Source organism: Sceloporus occidentalis, unplaced genomic scaffold (genome assembly GCF_023333645.1).
Source record: "Sceloporus occidentalis isolate IW3139 unplaced genomic scaffold, rSceOcc1.0.p SCAF_1, whole genome shotgun sequence".
Classification (NCBI taxonomy): Eukaryota; Metazoa; Chordata; class Lepidosauria; order Squamata; family Phrynosomatidae; genus Sceloporus; species Sceloporus occidentalis.
Genome location: NW_028316981.1, coordinates 19461790 through 19474320, shown reverse-complemented (window position 1 = coordinate 19474320; position 12531 = coordinate 19461790). Strand labels below are relative to the sequence as shown.

At 41.6% G+C, this 12531-nt stretch overlaps 1 protein-coding gene across 1 annotated transcript in view; it reads left to right on the top strand.

Annotated features, from left to right (window-relative positions):
- VARS1 (valyl-tRNA synthetase 1) overlaps window positions 1-11935 on the top strand; it is a 40310-nt gene extending 28375 nt beyond the window's left edge. Inside the window, exons 22-31 of the mRNA XM_089514991.1 lie at window positions 1838-1942; window positions 4274-4342; window positions 5210-5288; window positions 5388-5515; window positions 5833-5988; window positions 6648-6857; window positions 7200-7311; window positions 8996-9171; window positions 10702-10851; window positions 11685-11935. Coding sequence (XP_089371117.1) covers window positions 1838-1942; window positions 4274-4342; window positions 5210-5288; window positions 5388-5515; window positions 5833-5988; window positions 6648-6857; window positions 7200-7311; window positions 8996-9171; window positions 10702-10851; window positions 11685-11753 — 1254 coding nt within the window. The 3' untranslated portion in view covers window positions 11754-11935. The remainder of the gene's footprint in view (window positions 1-1837; window positions 1943-4273; window positions 4343-5209; window positions 5289-5387; window positions 5516-5832; window positions 5989-6647; window positions 6858-7199; window positions 7312-8995; window positions 9172-10701; window positions 10852-11684) is intronic.
- The last annotated feature ends 596 nt before the right edge of the window (window positions 11936-12531 follow it).

Here is a 12531-nt window from a genome sequence, read left to right as displayed (position 1 = left end):
TCCCAGTGTGCCAAGGACAAGCACCATATTTGTGTCCATTGGATATAGCTGATTTTTTTACTTTCCTGAAAATTCACCAGGAACTGGCAGCCAGTGACTCAGGGACCAACACCTGTCCAGGGACTAGCACTCTGAGCAGGCACTGTCTTGGGAGTTATTGGCGCTTTACAGACCACCCAAAACGGGCGGTCTCGCGCCGCTGCCAGTTGCAGCGTCCGGGAACCGCAGCAGCCAAACGGCGCAGTTCCCGGACGCTGCAAAGAAGTAGCGCGAAAATCGCACTCCTTCCTGCGCCCCGGAAGAGACGCCGCAAGTGCCGAAGCGTGCACTCACGGCGTCATTTCCAGGGCGCGATGTGCGGACGCAGTGTGTCCGCTACATCAAGATGGCGGCGGCCGTGTGGAACGGCCTCTGCCATTTCTGGAAGAGACGCCTCTTTCTAACCCTAGTATGTGCTGAGCACGTACTTTCCTGCCCGTTTGTAACAGGCCGTTGATCCTCAGTACTTAGCTTGCAATCTAAACAGAGTTAGTCCTCCTGCTCCTCAAGTTGTAGTTGTAAAAGGAGAAATCCATAGTGCTCACTTGATCAAGTTCTTGTTCAAAGACTAACTGAAGTTCTCACCTTGATGCTTGTTCATTTTCTGAAAATTACCATAAGGGTTAAGTGGCAGTACTGCTATAGTTAACTTGTTTTGGTTCTAGAGGACATGTGCTTGACATGCAACATGTCTGCCTTAAAACAGGCTTCCTCAACTTGGTGCCCTCCCGCTGTCCTGAATTAAAACTTCCATCATACCCAGAAAATAAGGAGGACACCAGGTTGGGGAAGACTACCTTAGAAGCCCATGTTGCTACCATTATTTGTTTACTTTTTCTCTTAACACAAACTCTGTGAAGACAAGCTGGTCTTTAACCTGAAGAACTCAAAGCTACACTCTGCCTATCTGGGTTTCTGTTTTTTAAGCTTCCCTGTAGGAAAAAAACGCATGGAAATCATATACACACCTCACAAGTGTCTCTTTTATAATATAGTTGTCCCTCCATTTTGGGGGGGATCCGTTCTGGACCCCTTGCAAAAACAAAAAATTGCCAATATTCAAGCCCCATTGGTTTGAATGGTGGCACGTGCCCAAGGGCACCCGTGCACACCCCATTTGTTCCCCTCAGTTTGCCGCTCATGAACTGGCGAGGGACGTGGACTTCAAATCTGTGAAAATAGAGGGGAAACTGTATATGTACATGCTCAGGCACCAGGGCAAATTGTGTTCATCCACATGTACATGCAGTAGAAATATGTGAAGTTATTGTACATCACATTTTCAAGCTTTACCCTACATATCAGGGGAAGTGTACTATATTTAAATTGACTCAGTTAACTTCAAAATGGCAAATCTCTCCAATATTGCTGACAAAGTGTGAAAACTGATACTGTTTTTCCACATTACAATAAACTATGCTTTGCTGAAATATGCCTTGTGGTATGTGAACCTATCTCTGCCAAAGAGTTATGATTTGTTGTTGCTTTACACATTTTGGCATATATAAAGGATGGCTTCAAATCTATCTATGCCTTGCCCCTTGGTTGTCTCCCCAGCTGCCTAACCTGAAATAGGAGATGATTCCCTCCCCACTGCAAAAATAATAAAGAGAGAGAGAGAGGAGAGAAACAAACCAGAAATGGGAAAGACAAGCCATAATTTCTTTTGTTATCTGCCATGCAATTAATGGCTTAAGCAACAAACCATGGCTCATAAAAACCTTTTTTTATTGTGATGCATGAATTTGACAGTTGATTGTTCCCGGCATGTCTCTTTATTTCCTGTGTTCCTTTTAAGGTTTACCTTCATGCTGTTGTTCGGGATGCCCATGGCAGGAAGATGAGCAAATCACTTGGAAACGTAATCGATCCATTGGATGTTATCACTGGAATCACACTGGAGGTGACCGATTGTTTTGCTCTCAGCATGTGAGGTCAAGCATTTGTATGACAGTACAATAGACTTCAGTAGTGTAATGCACAGATGCTGACTGGTATACAAAATAATCACATTAAACAAAATGTAACTCCAACTAGGTGCAAAATTTAACAGAAACCAAATATAACAAAATTTAACTAAATTTAACAGATATTTAATAAATTTACCACCTCACAAATGAAACCAGCAGTATTTACATTTGTCAAGTTACATATACAGCTGTGAAAGTTACCCATTTTTACACAATTTCAATTGAGTTAATGAGAAAGACAAAAGCAATATGATACCAAAGCTGCTGTGCTTGTTTGAGAATTACTGGCAATTAAAGGTGCAAATCAAATCTAAATAATCATGAGTCAAATAAAGAAACAATGTAGGAGTATTCCTCTAGAAAAATAACTAGCAGAAAATATAGCTAGCCCACACTTTGTAACTTTGTAAACATGGCAGACACAAGGTTATTATTAATAACGGGTTAAATCTAATCAGTCATTTAATCCAGTGGCTACAATTATTTTATCCATTGGGTGTTATTATCTAGCTGCTCTCAGTAGTGTATGTGCTAAGTTTTTGTTTGCTGTACAGCTGCTTTGTTATATTGTATGTAATTAAGTTATATTTTGTGACCTAGAGGCATTGGTTGATTTGTGTTGAGACTTTTTTTATTCTTTGTTATTCAAACAAACCCTCTGCCATGTATGGCCTTGTGCTTCATTGCTTATCCAGTGCCTTCCGCATTCCCCACCTTAAAATGGGGGAATTAATTGTGTGCCTTTGAGCAGGTTATGTGTTTAGCTCTGCACTCAGTATTGAAAGCTGTGTGTTATCTTTAATAAATCAAGTGGATGGACAAATGCTCCAGGGGTCTATTATGCAACTGACTCTCATTAGCAGACTTTGGGGTTTAGTAAAAATACACACACACAAAAAGCAAGGTGGATCCCATATACATGAAGTCATGCCCTTTCGCACTTAGGGCAGTGGGAAGAGCAGACACAAACCATCCTCAATCAATATTGAGTCTCCTTGTGTCCTACTGCTGGGGAAAGAGAGAAGTATAAATAAAGTTAACAAAGGCAACAGCTGTGGTTCTGGTGATAATTGATTCTCTAGAAGCAATTCCAAACAGACTGACAGAACATTTGAATGTAATAGCCATAGATAGGCTCATAGAATCATAGAGTTGGAAGAGACCGCAAGGGCCATCCAGTCCAACCCCCTGCCATGCAGGAAATCTAAATCAAGATCACAGCAGCAAAGCTATAAAAATAGACACTGCAGGTTGAGTCTCCCTTATTTAGAATTCTCAGATCTGAAATACTCTGAAATCCCAAATTGTCCATGTGGATGCCTGAGATAGTCACACCTTTGCTTTTAGAGTACACAAACTTGGTTTTGTACACAAAATTATTCAATATGTATAAAATTACCTTCAGGCTATAAGTATAAGGTGTATAAGGTATATAAGGTGTATATATACCTTATATATACCTTATGTATATGGATTTCATGTTTAGACTTGGGTCCCATCTCCAGTATATCTCAGTATATCTTCTTCCCCCGCGAGCAAGAGCCATCACTTTCTTAACCAGCTTCAAAACGGAGCAGAAGAACATCCTGTTCAGAGAAGCGTTCCCAGGCATTGCATAATTGTCACTTGCTACTTGATGTTCTTTTGTTGTCTGTTTTATTGAATCATTTCATGTATTGCTATGTATTTTATATGTATTATCTTACTAAACAGGCCCCTTCCCCACCACCACTCCCTTCTCCTTCTGTGTCGTGTCTTTTTAGATTGTAAGCCTGAGGGCAGGGAACCGTCCAATTAAAAAGATTGTATGTACAGCACTGTGTAAATTTACAGCGCTTTATAAATAAAGGTTAATAATAATAATAATATTCCAATATCTTTAAAAATCCAAAACAGTTCTGGTCTCAAGCATTCAGATAAAGGAGACAATCTATACATAATGGGTCCTGCACATCTGGAGGGTACCAGATTGGAGGAGGTTGCTATAGATAGAATACCAGACCTGGTTGGACCCTTTTTATTTGATCTGGGAAGGGCATTTGTGCAGCTGAGTTACAGAGAAAACAAACAGTCCTGTGTGCTGGACTTTGGAGTAACCACTTTTCCCCCTTCAGGTTGTTTGAAGGGGACTGGAGGGATTGGAGAGCCCTGGGACTGGGAGTGCTGAAGAAAGAGGAATGATCTGAGATTTTACCTTGCTGAGCTGCCTCCTGTTGGCACCATCCTGTAAAAGAGTTAACTTTTTTCTCTTTCTATTTCTATAGGGCTTACATACTCAGTTGCTAGACAGCAATTTGGACCCAGCTGAAATCGAGCGAGCAAAACAAGGACAGGTATGGTTTAATTTCCTACTGCTAATTTTTTTTCTAATGCTGGACATGCTACAGAAGACAGAACTGTCAGAATTTTGTAGAATGCACCATGTACACAAAGAGAGACGTACAATTGCAAAATACTTTTAAAGACAAATAAGGTATATACTACTGTGTATATGTTATATAGAATAAACATATGCTCCATATACAGGTGTGTGCAGTACAGTATCTGTGTGTAGTGTGTGTGTGTATAATTTTTGGATGACTATAATTTATTTAGTATAAGTTCTTACAGTTTTGGCATCTTGATTGGCAGTATGGTTAGCAGTCCACATTCACAGGTCCTCTGTAGAGGTGGGAAGAGACACAAAAATCCCTAAGCTCCCCAAACCTTATCTCATTCTATATTCCTAACTCTATGAGCTAACACAAGTGAAGCACTGCTTCTATCCTGCCTTCATGCGGCATGCTAGGCCTTGTTGTCTTGGATCTGGCCAGATAAGATGAAAGCCGATGTGGCAAGGTGAACAGCTCCAGGGGTGGAAAGGAAAGCAGGGATACTGTTATTTTATGTATTTAAGTCTTACTAAACTTCTTTTAGTTTGCTTTACATGTTCTAGTCTACACATGTCAGCTATGATTTTCTACAGTCGGCTGCAAAACTCCCTCCCCCCCCCCCCAAAAAAAAAAATCCCATTTAATTATTCGGGGCAAACACATGAAAAATCAAATCTGTGAAAGTTAAACCCACTAACGTCAAGGTTCATCTGAATTACAAAGTTTCAAGGGAGAGCACTTTAAGACTAAAACAGAAGATTATTGGGAGCAATATATGAAAGTTACTGGAAAAGATGGGTGCAATACATATTTCTGCCTGCTTCACAGAAATCTGACTACCCCAGTGGGATCCCTGAATGTGGGACAGATGCACTCCGGTTTGCTCTTTGCGCTTACACATCTCAAGGTAATTTTCTTACCTCCATCTGAGACTTTCTGTCTACTCAGTCTTGGCCTGCCTTTTCCTTGCTTTTTGATCTCCCTTTTCCTCTCCTGCTCCCTTTAGGTCGGGATATAAACTTGGATGTGAACCGGATTCTGGGCTACCGGCATTTCTGCAACAAACTCTGGAATGCAACCAAATTTGCCATCCGTGGCCTTGGGGAGGGATTCCAGCCACAGCCCAGCCCTGAGGTAAGCTTGTCCAAGGAATTGTCTCTTTGTTCTCTCCCCCAAATGCTCAGACCTTGGAAATGTTACTTTTTGGGATACGCCTGCCAAAATCTCCTAGCTGGCAAGTCCACTGGCCAAGATGACTAGAGGAAGCTAATGGTTCTATTCCAAAAAAGGTAATTCTGCAAATACTCTGCAGTGCAGTATTGACAGCCCTACAGTGAACTTGGCACAGACTGTGGAGGGAGAATTCTTCTCAGTCCCCAGTGTCACATCTTCTCCTCTCATCAGAACCACTAGGAGCAGTTCATCATTAACAGAAAACATCTTTCTTGCAGCCCAGTGGTTCTGAGAGCCTCATTGACATGTGGATCTTGAGTCGCCTGAGCCATGCTGTGGAGTTATGTGATGTTGGATTCCAAGCATACGACTTCCCTGGCATCACCACAGCTGTGTATAACTTTTGGCTCTATGAGCTCTGTGATGTATACCTGGTGAGTAGACGCTGTGAAGCATTCCTTCTCCTCTTTTGTGGTACAGAACATCTATGCTCTTGAGGGCCATCAGAGGGTTAATTCTTATTTATTTATTTTGCAAAGAAGAAGAAGAAGATGACTCCAATAATACACTCATATATAAGTTAGCTAGTGTAATGGCTAGAGTCTTATTTTGGATTTTATTAGCCTGCTAACAAGCTAGTATCCTCCATTTTCACCCCAACTGCAGAGGAAGGGACTGCTGTTCTCCCAGAAACCATGGAAGTAAATGCTACTCTTCTGGTAATAATTGTATGCAACAGGATCTTGTCACACCTTTAAGACGAACTGAGCAACAGATGTAGCATAAGCTTTTGTAGACTTGGTCTACTTCCTCAGATGCATGTATACACACATTTGAGGAAGCAAACCAAGTCTGTGAATGCTTATTCTGTAAGAAATCTTTGCATACTGATATTGCAGACTAGCATACAATATCTTTGAATTCTACTGCTATTAATATATGTGAAAAAATGTGCATATGTATATTTGTGGGTGGATGGATGGATAGATAGATAGATCCACACTGCACAGTAATGGCTTTTGTAGGCTTCTTTATATGGCTGCATTAAGGCAGTGCTCCATATCCTTACAGCTGTTTTAAACTCATCACTTAGGAGTGCCTAAAACCCGTGTTTTCTGGTCAAGATGAGGTGGCTATCCAGACAGCCCAGAATATTCTCTACACCTGCTTGGATGCTGGACTTCGTCTTCTCAGCCCATTTATGCCATTTGTCACAGAAGAATTGTTCCAGCGGTTGCCACGGCGGTGTCCTTCCTCGGACCCTCCCAGCATCTGTGTTACCCCTTATCCCAGCACAGAAGAGGTAAATGCCGTGACAAGCTTGTGGTCAGATGGACTCCTAGAGTCACACCTGGGAGAGTGTTCTCCTGAATGAATGTGAAATAGATTTTGAGACCAAGTTTAAGATGCATGCAACAAAAAGGAAAAGACAAATACTTCCCCCCAACATTTGTTTTATTCACATTCAGTTTAACAAAGGCTGTACTTCCCTTGTCACCAAATCAGGAAAATAGATCCTGAGTCGTGAGAGTATTTGCCAATTTAACTCAAGGCATCCTTCTGATTTATTGATCTCAGTATTAAACTGAGTTGTCCAACGTACTTGTAAGCCAAGAGAGTTATTAATTTTTTCCTCTTATCTCAGTACCGGTGGAGAAATGAGAGCCTGGACTGTTCCATTGACTTTGTGTTGAATATTATTAAGGCTGTGCGTTCACTTCGAGCAGACTACAACCTCACCAAGACCAAAGCCGACTGTAAGTAGTTACTGTGGCAGAAGGGAAGACTTTTATGAAGGTACAAGGGACAGTACTAAACCAAGTACCAACTAGAAACCTGGTTATCTGAGACTGCTTCTGAGGGTGAAATGCTGTTCTGTTGTAAAAATCAGAGTGGTTAAACTGGCCAATGAACTAAATACCCTAACAGCACCAGATCCTGTTTGATTTTGGAAGTTAACCAAGTCATCCCTGGTTAGTACTTGAATAGGAGACTGCCAGCAAATACCAGCAAATTCCTTTCAGAGTAAGGAACTGGCTGAGTATTCCTCACCTAAGAAAACCCTATGAAATTCTCAGGGTTGCCATAAATTGACAGGCGACTTAAACGCACATACATAAGGTGGTTGATTTATTCTGGGGGATATCCAAAAAAGTAACTTTTCAAAGCTCAGTGAAATTGGATCTTTTTGCTGGACTGTGCACTTTGACTTACAGCTTGATGGAGCATGACTGATCTCAATGGAAAGACTAATCCAGGGTTTGAACTCAAGTCTCCCATGTTTCCCATTCAGCACTGCCCCACATTTACTTATCTAGGGCCCTTGTGAATGGGATGGGGAGAACCAGGATGAGAATGCTTTTGAAATTTTACCTTTGGTTAATTAAAATCAAAACCTGAAAACCACATCTTTTCAAGGTTTCTTGTGTTTTGAGAGACATGTAGAAATGGCTTTTGCATTTCTAATTCAAAGTAGAGGGTTAATATTTTTAATTATTAACTTGCCAAACTACATGTGTTAAACTAGAATGCACAATCATCTGGTTGCTCTCCTCAATAGGGTTGAAACTCTCACAAGTGCTCAGTTCAAGAGCTCACAAAAAGCTTTTGTTTGCTTCCAGTGTACCTTCCTGTACCATCAAAATATAACTTTTAAGGAAGGATCAGGTTAGCTGCCCATCTCCAGAGTTTAGGCTAGGACATGTTTTTCTGCCCAGCGAAGACACTGGAACTATCAGACCCAGAAGCCATGTTAGAGAAATTAAGGCCTGATACAGACGGCACGGAAGCCAAAACAACCGCACGCTTCCCAGCCCTAGTTCGTATGGATGGCGCCATTTTGAAGGTGCCATGTCTATACACAGCACGGGACAATGGCGTCACGCATGCACTGCATCCACACGGACATCACTGCACCGCTGGTATCGTTTCAGGCCTGGAAATAAGGCAACAACACTAAATATGGCTGAGACTTTGGTGATCTTTCAGGGGGAGCAGTCTCCTTAATAACTGGGCAGAGAATTTTTCTCAGGTTGTTGCCATCACATTTTGGCAGAAAGATGGAATAATTAAAATGGTGCTTTCAATAGATCTTGGAAGTTATTAGGCGAGAAATCAAGGCTGTAGAGGGCAGCTTACAAGGAGCAGGGGTGGGAACTATACAGTTGGATTACAGCTCCCACCATTGCCTATGCAGCCTAAGAGACTGAGAGGTGCAGTCAAACAACCGCTGGAGGACCCCATGATTCCCAGTATTTGTGTGGAACAAAGGCTCCTGAAAGGGATGATCCATTCAATTCAATTCTCTGAAGATGCCAGCCACAGCTGCTGGCGAAACGTCAGGAATAAACTCTTCTAGAACGTGGCCTCATAGCCCGAAAAACCCACAAAAACAATTCAATGTTAACTTTGACTCTGATTGCCTCTTCTGCCATTTCTCAGGTTATTTGCAATGTCTGGATTCTGAGACTGTGGGGGCTGTTACCCAGTGCTCTGAATACATCCGTACTCTTTCTTCCTCCAAGCAAGTGTTGGTTCTGGAGCCTGGGAAGGCGCCCCCCTCTGGCTGTGCTGTTGCTATCGCCTCTGATAAATGCACAGTCCACCTTTTGCTGAAGGTAACAGAAGGCACATACATGTGTAGTAAGTTGACAAGCAGATGGGAAGTTGTGTGGTCAATATGTCCATAATTTGGGGGAAACAGTCTGCAATTTCATCATTGTAATCCCCCCCATCTCTTACATGTTTTTCCAAACTATGCATCTGAAACACCTCTAGAAAAACTGAAATCAGAGACAGAATTAGGGACCTTAGGAAACCCATGTTTCTAGCCCTTGTGTTTATGGGCAGGAGCTTGGAAAGTGCTTGGTGATGTGTAGTGAAGGTTTATTTGAGCCCAGTGCTGCATGTGCTCTGTAGAAATAATCCAGGTTGACACCACTTTAACTTTCATGGCATAATGCTATGGAAGTGTGGGAATTATAGTTTGTTGTGGTACTTGATTTCTCTGATGGAGAAGGCTAAATGTCTCACAAAACTACAGTTTCCAGAATTCTATAGCATTGAGCCATGGTAGTTAGTGGTATCAAACTGGATTATTTTTGCAGTGCAGATGCAGCCTAGGATGATTGTAAACCTCATGTTTTATCATATGCTACACATCTGCTACAGGCTTTGCTGTATTAAGTCACATGTATTTATTTGGTTTATACTCCAATTTTATCTCAAGTGACTAGTGATACAATCAGATAAAATAAATATAACCGGCCCTCAACTTTTGTGCACATTAGGGGCACAAGATCTCTGCCAAAGTGGAAAAGTTTTTTACCTGAGAGAACACTTTTGTAGGCATTTTTAGAGCAGTGTTCTCGCTCGTCATTTTTGGGTCCTCTAGTGCAATTCTGTGGTCCAGTTCTGGCAGAAGTTGACCATAGAATCATGCTGGAGGACCTAGAAATGCCAGGAGATAACTTTTGTTTGTTTGTTTGGCTATGTATAAGGCAGCTGTGGAGGCAGTGGCAAAAGCAATAATCCATGAATAATCAAATCTGCAAATGTTTAACCAGCAAATATGGAGGACAATTGTACAGTTAAAAGAAAAAGCATTAACAGTTAATTAAAAACTCAACAGTTAAAAAAACCCTAACAGGCCAGGTTAATTATCCATATAAATAAAAGCTTTTTGCTTGCTGGTGGAAGGACAATAATGTATCATCATTTCAGAAGAGCTTCTACAAGGCTGGAGGAGCCACTGAGAAATTCTGTACTTCTTTCACACTACACAATCGTTAACACTTTGATACCACATTTATTGCCATGGCTGCATCCTGTGGAATCCTGGGATTGATAGTTTGGTGAGGTACTAGTAGAGGATACCTTATGAAACAACAAATCCCAGGATAGCATAGTATGGAGCCATTGCAGTTAAAGTGGTATCAAAATGTTATGATTTTGTATGCTGAGACCCTGTATACTGAAGCCTGAAAGCATAAACTTCAATATGGTATCCACTAAGATAACTATTGATCTTTTGAGCAGGAAGGAGGCAGGGGAAAATATGTCCAGCTAATAACTGGGGGCAAATTGACTCCATGCTATCCATTAATGTGCACTGTGGTCTTCTCTGTACTTTTCTGCCCCAATGCCAGGGTTTGATAGATGCTGAAAAAGAGATCTCCAAACTGACTAGCAAAAAAACAGAGTTGCAGAAACAAATCCTGCGGCTGCGTGAGCGCATGGATAGCTCAGACTATGCTGCTAAAGTTCCCACTAAAGTCCAGGAAGCAGATGCCGCCAAGGTAACATTATCATTAGAAGTTTGTACCTGAGCCTATCCTAAGAAGTAGGGAAGTCATTGGCCCATTCCGCATGGGCCTTTGCGGCGCCCCCGTCACGTGCTAGGGGTTGGCCGAGGACCTAGCGTCCATACCACCCTCACCCCAGCACGTGATGGGGGTGTAAAAATGGCTGCACCCTATACACATGGGCACGGCCATTTTTACGTGCCGGACGTTTAGCGTACGCACGTAGCGTCGCGAAAATGACGCGTTGAGTGCGCCATTGGTGCCTTGTCGCCTCATTTCCGCAACGCAAGAAGAAGTGCCATTTTGGCGCTTTTTAGCTGCACCAGGAAGCCTCGCGGTTTGGCTGCTGGGGCTTCTCAGCGCAGCTAATGACAGCGCAGGCAGAGTGCCGCTTTTTGGCACTCTGTAACGCGCCATTGATTCTTAGCGGGAATGACTGTGTGTTTCCAATGAGATAACCCAGATTAATACAGTATGACCCTCGTATCCAAGGAAGATTTGCTCCTAGACTTACCGTGAATACTGAAAATTACAGATAATAGCAAACTTTCCAGCAGAAGTTGGCCATAGAGACACACTGGAAGACCTCCAGGTGTCTAGAAAGATATTCTTTGTAGGCATCTGGAGGTCCTCCAGCTCAACACCAGTGGAAATTGACCATAGACATGAACTGAAGGACCCCAGATGCCTAGGAAGAGTTATGTTTTGACATGGGTAAATGAAACCATGAGTACTGGTCTCATGGATAGGATGGTTTTACTCAAATAGAGAGATGGAGAGGATTCAAGTGTCCCATTGATAAATACATTTTTCTTCCCTTTTTCCAGCTAAAGCAAAGTGAGACTGAATTGCAGAAGTCAGAAGAAGCAATTGAGAACTTCAAGAAGATGATCTGAAATTGGTGAAAGATCATCAATGGGACTTCTAGAAAATGTTGATCTTGAGGGTTGCAGTGGGCAAAGGAACCTTTTAAAGCAAATTATTTTCAGTTGAGAGGAGACACCCTGTAACTTCTGTTGGCTATTCTTGATTTATTCTATTTTCTTCAGAGACATTAAAATATTTTGCTGAGTTAGAAGACTAACTGTCCTCAATATGTAGACAAGTGAAGCAATGGAGAAGTCAGTGATAGCCATTGTGGGTGTAAGATTGTTTGGCTCTGTGGACTGACTGGCGTTTATCATTTGTTGGCTGCAGCCAACATTTGCGTGTTTGAATGGAGTCATAACAGGGTTGGTTGGTTTGAACCTTGGTTTTAATCCAAATGCCTTAAAAAATAAGCAAACCAAAAAACCACTTCTGTTTTTTTAATTCATTATTCATATTTTTTCAAGTCTAGCTATTATTACTATTTTCTAACCCACTTAATGAAACAGCAACGGCTGTTTAAAGATTTCAAATGTAACAGTTTATAGGCAGTTTATTGTTAGACCAGTATCCAGGGTCAATTGCATCTTTTTGATCACTTTATTTTATAGTGCAAGAAATGCCATTCAGAAACAAATATTCCAATTAACAACCTGAACCACTTGCTTTAAAACCTAAACATCTTGCTTTAAAAGAGCACTTTAAAAACACACACACACAATTTTTATCTGTGAGTCATCAAGCATGGACTAATCAAATAATGAGGGATTATGTTAGGGAATCTATAATCTGGCCCTTGGTATTTGT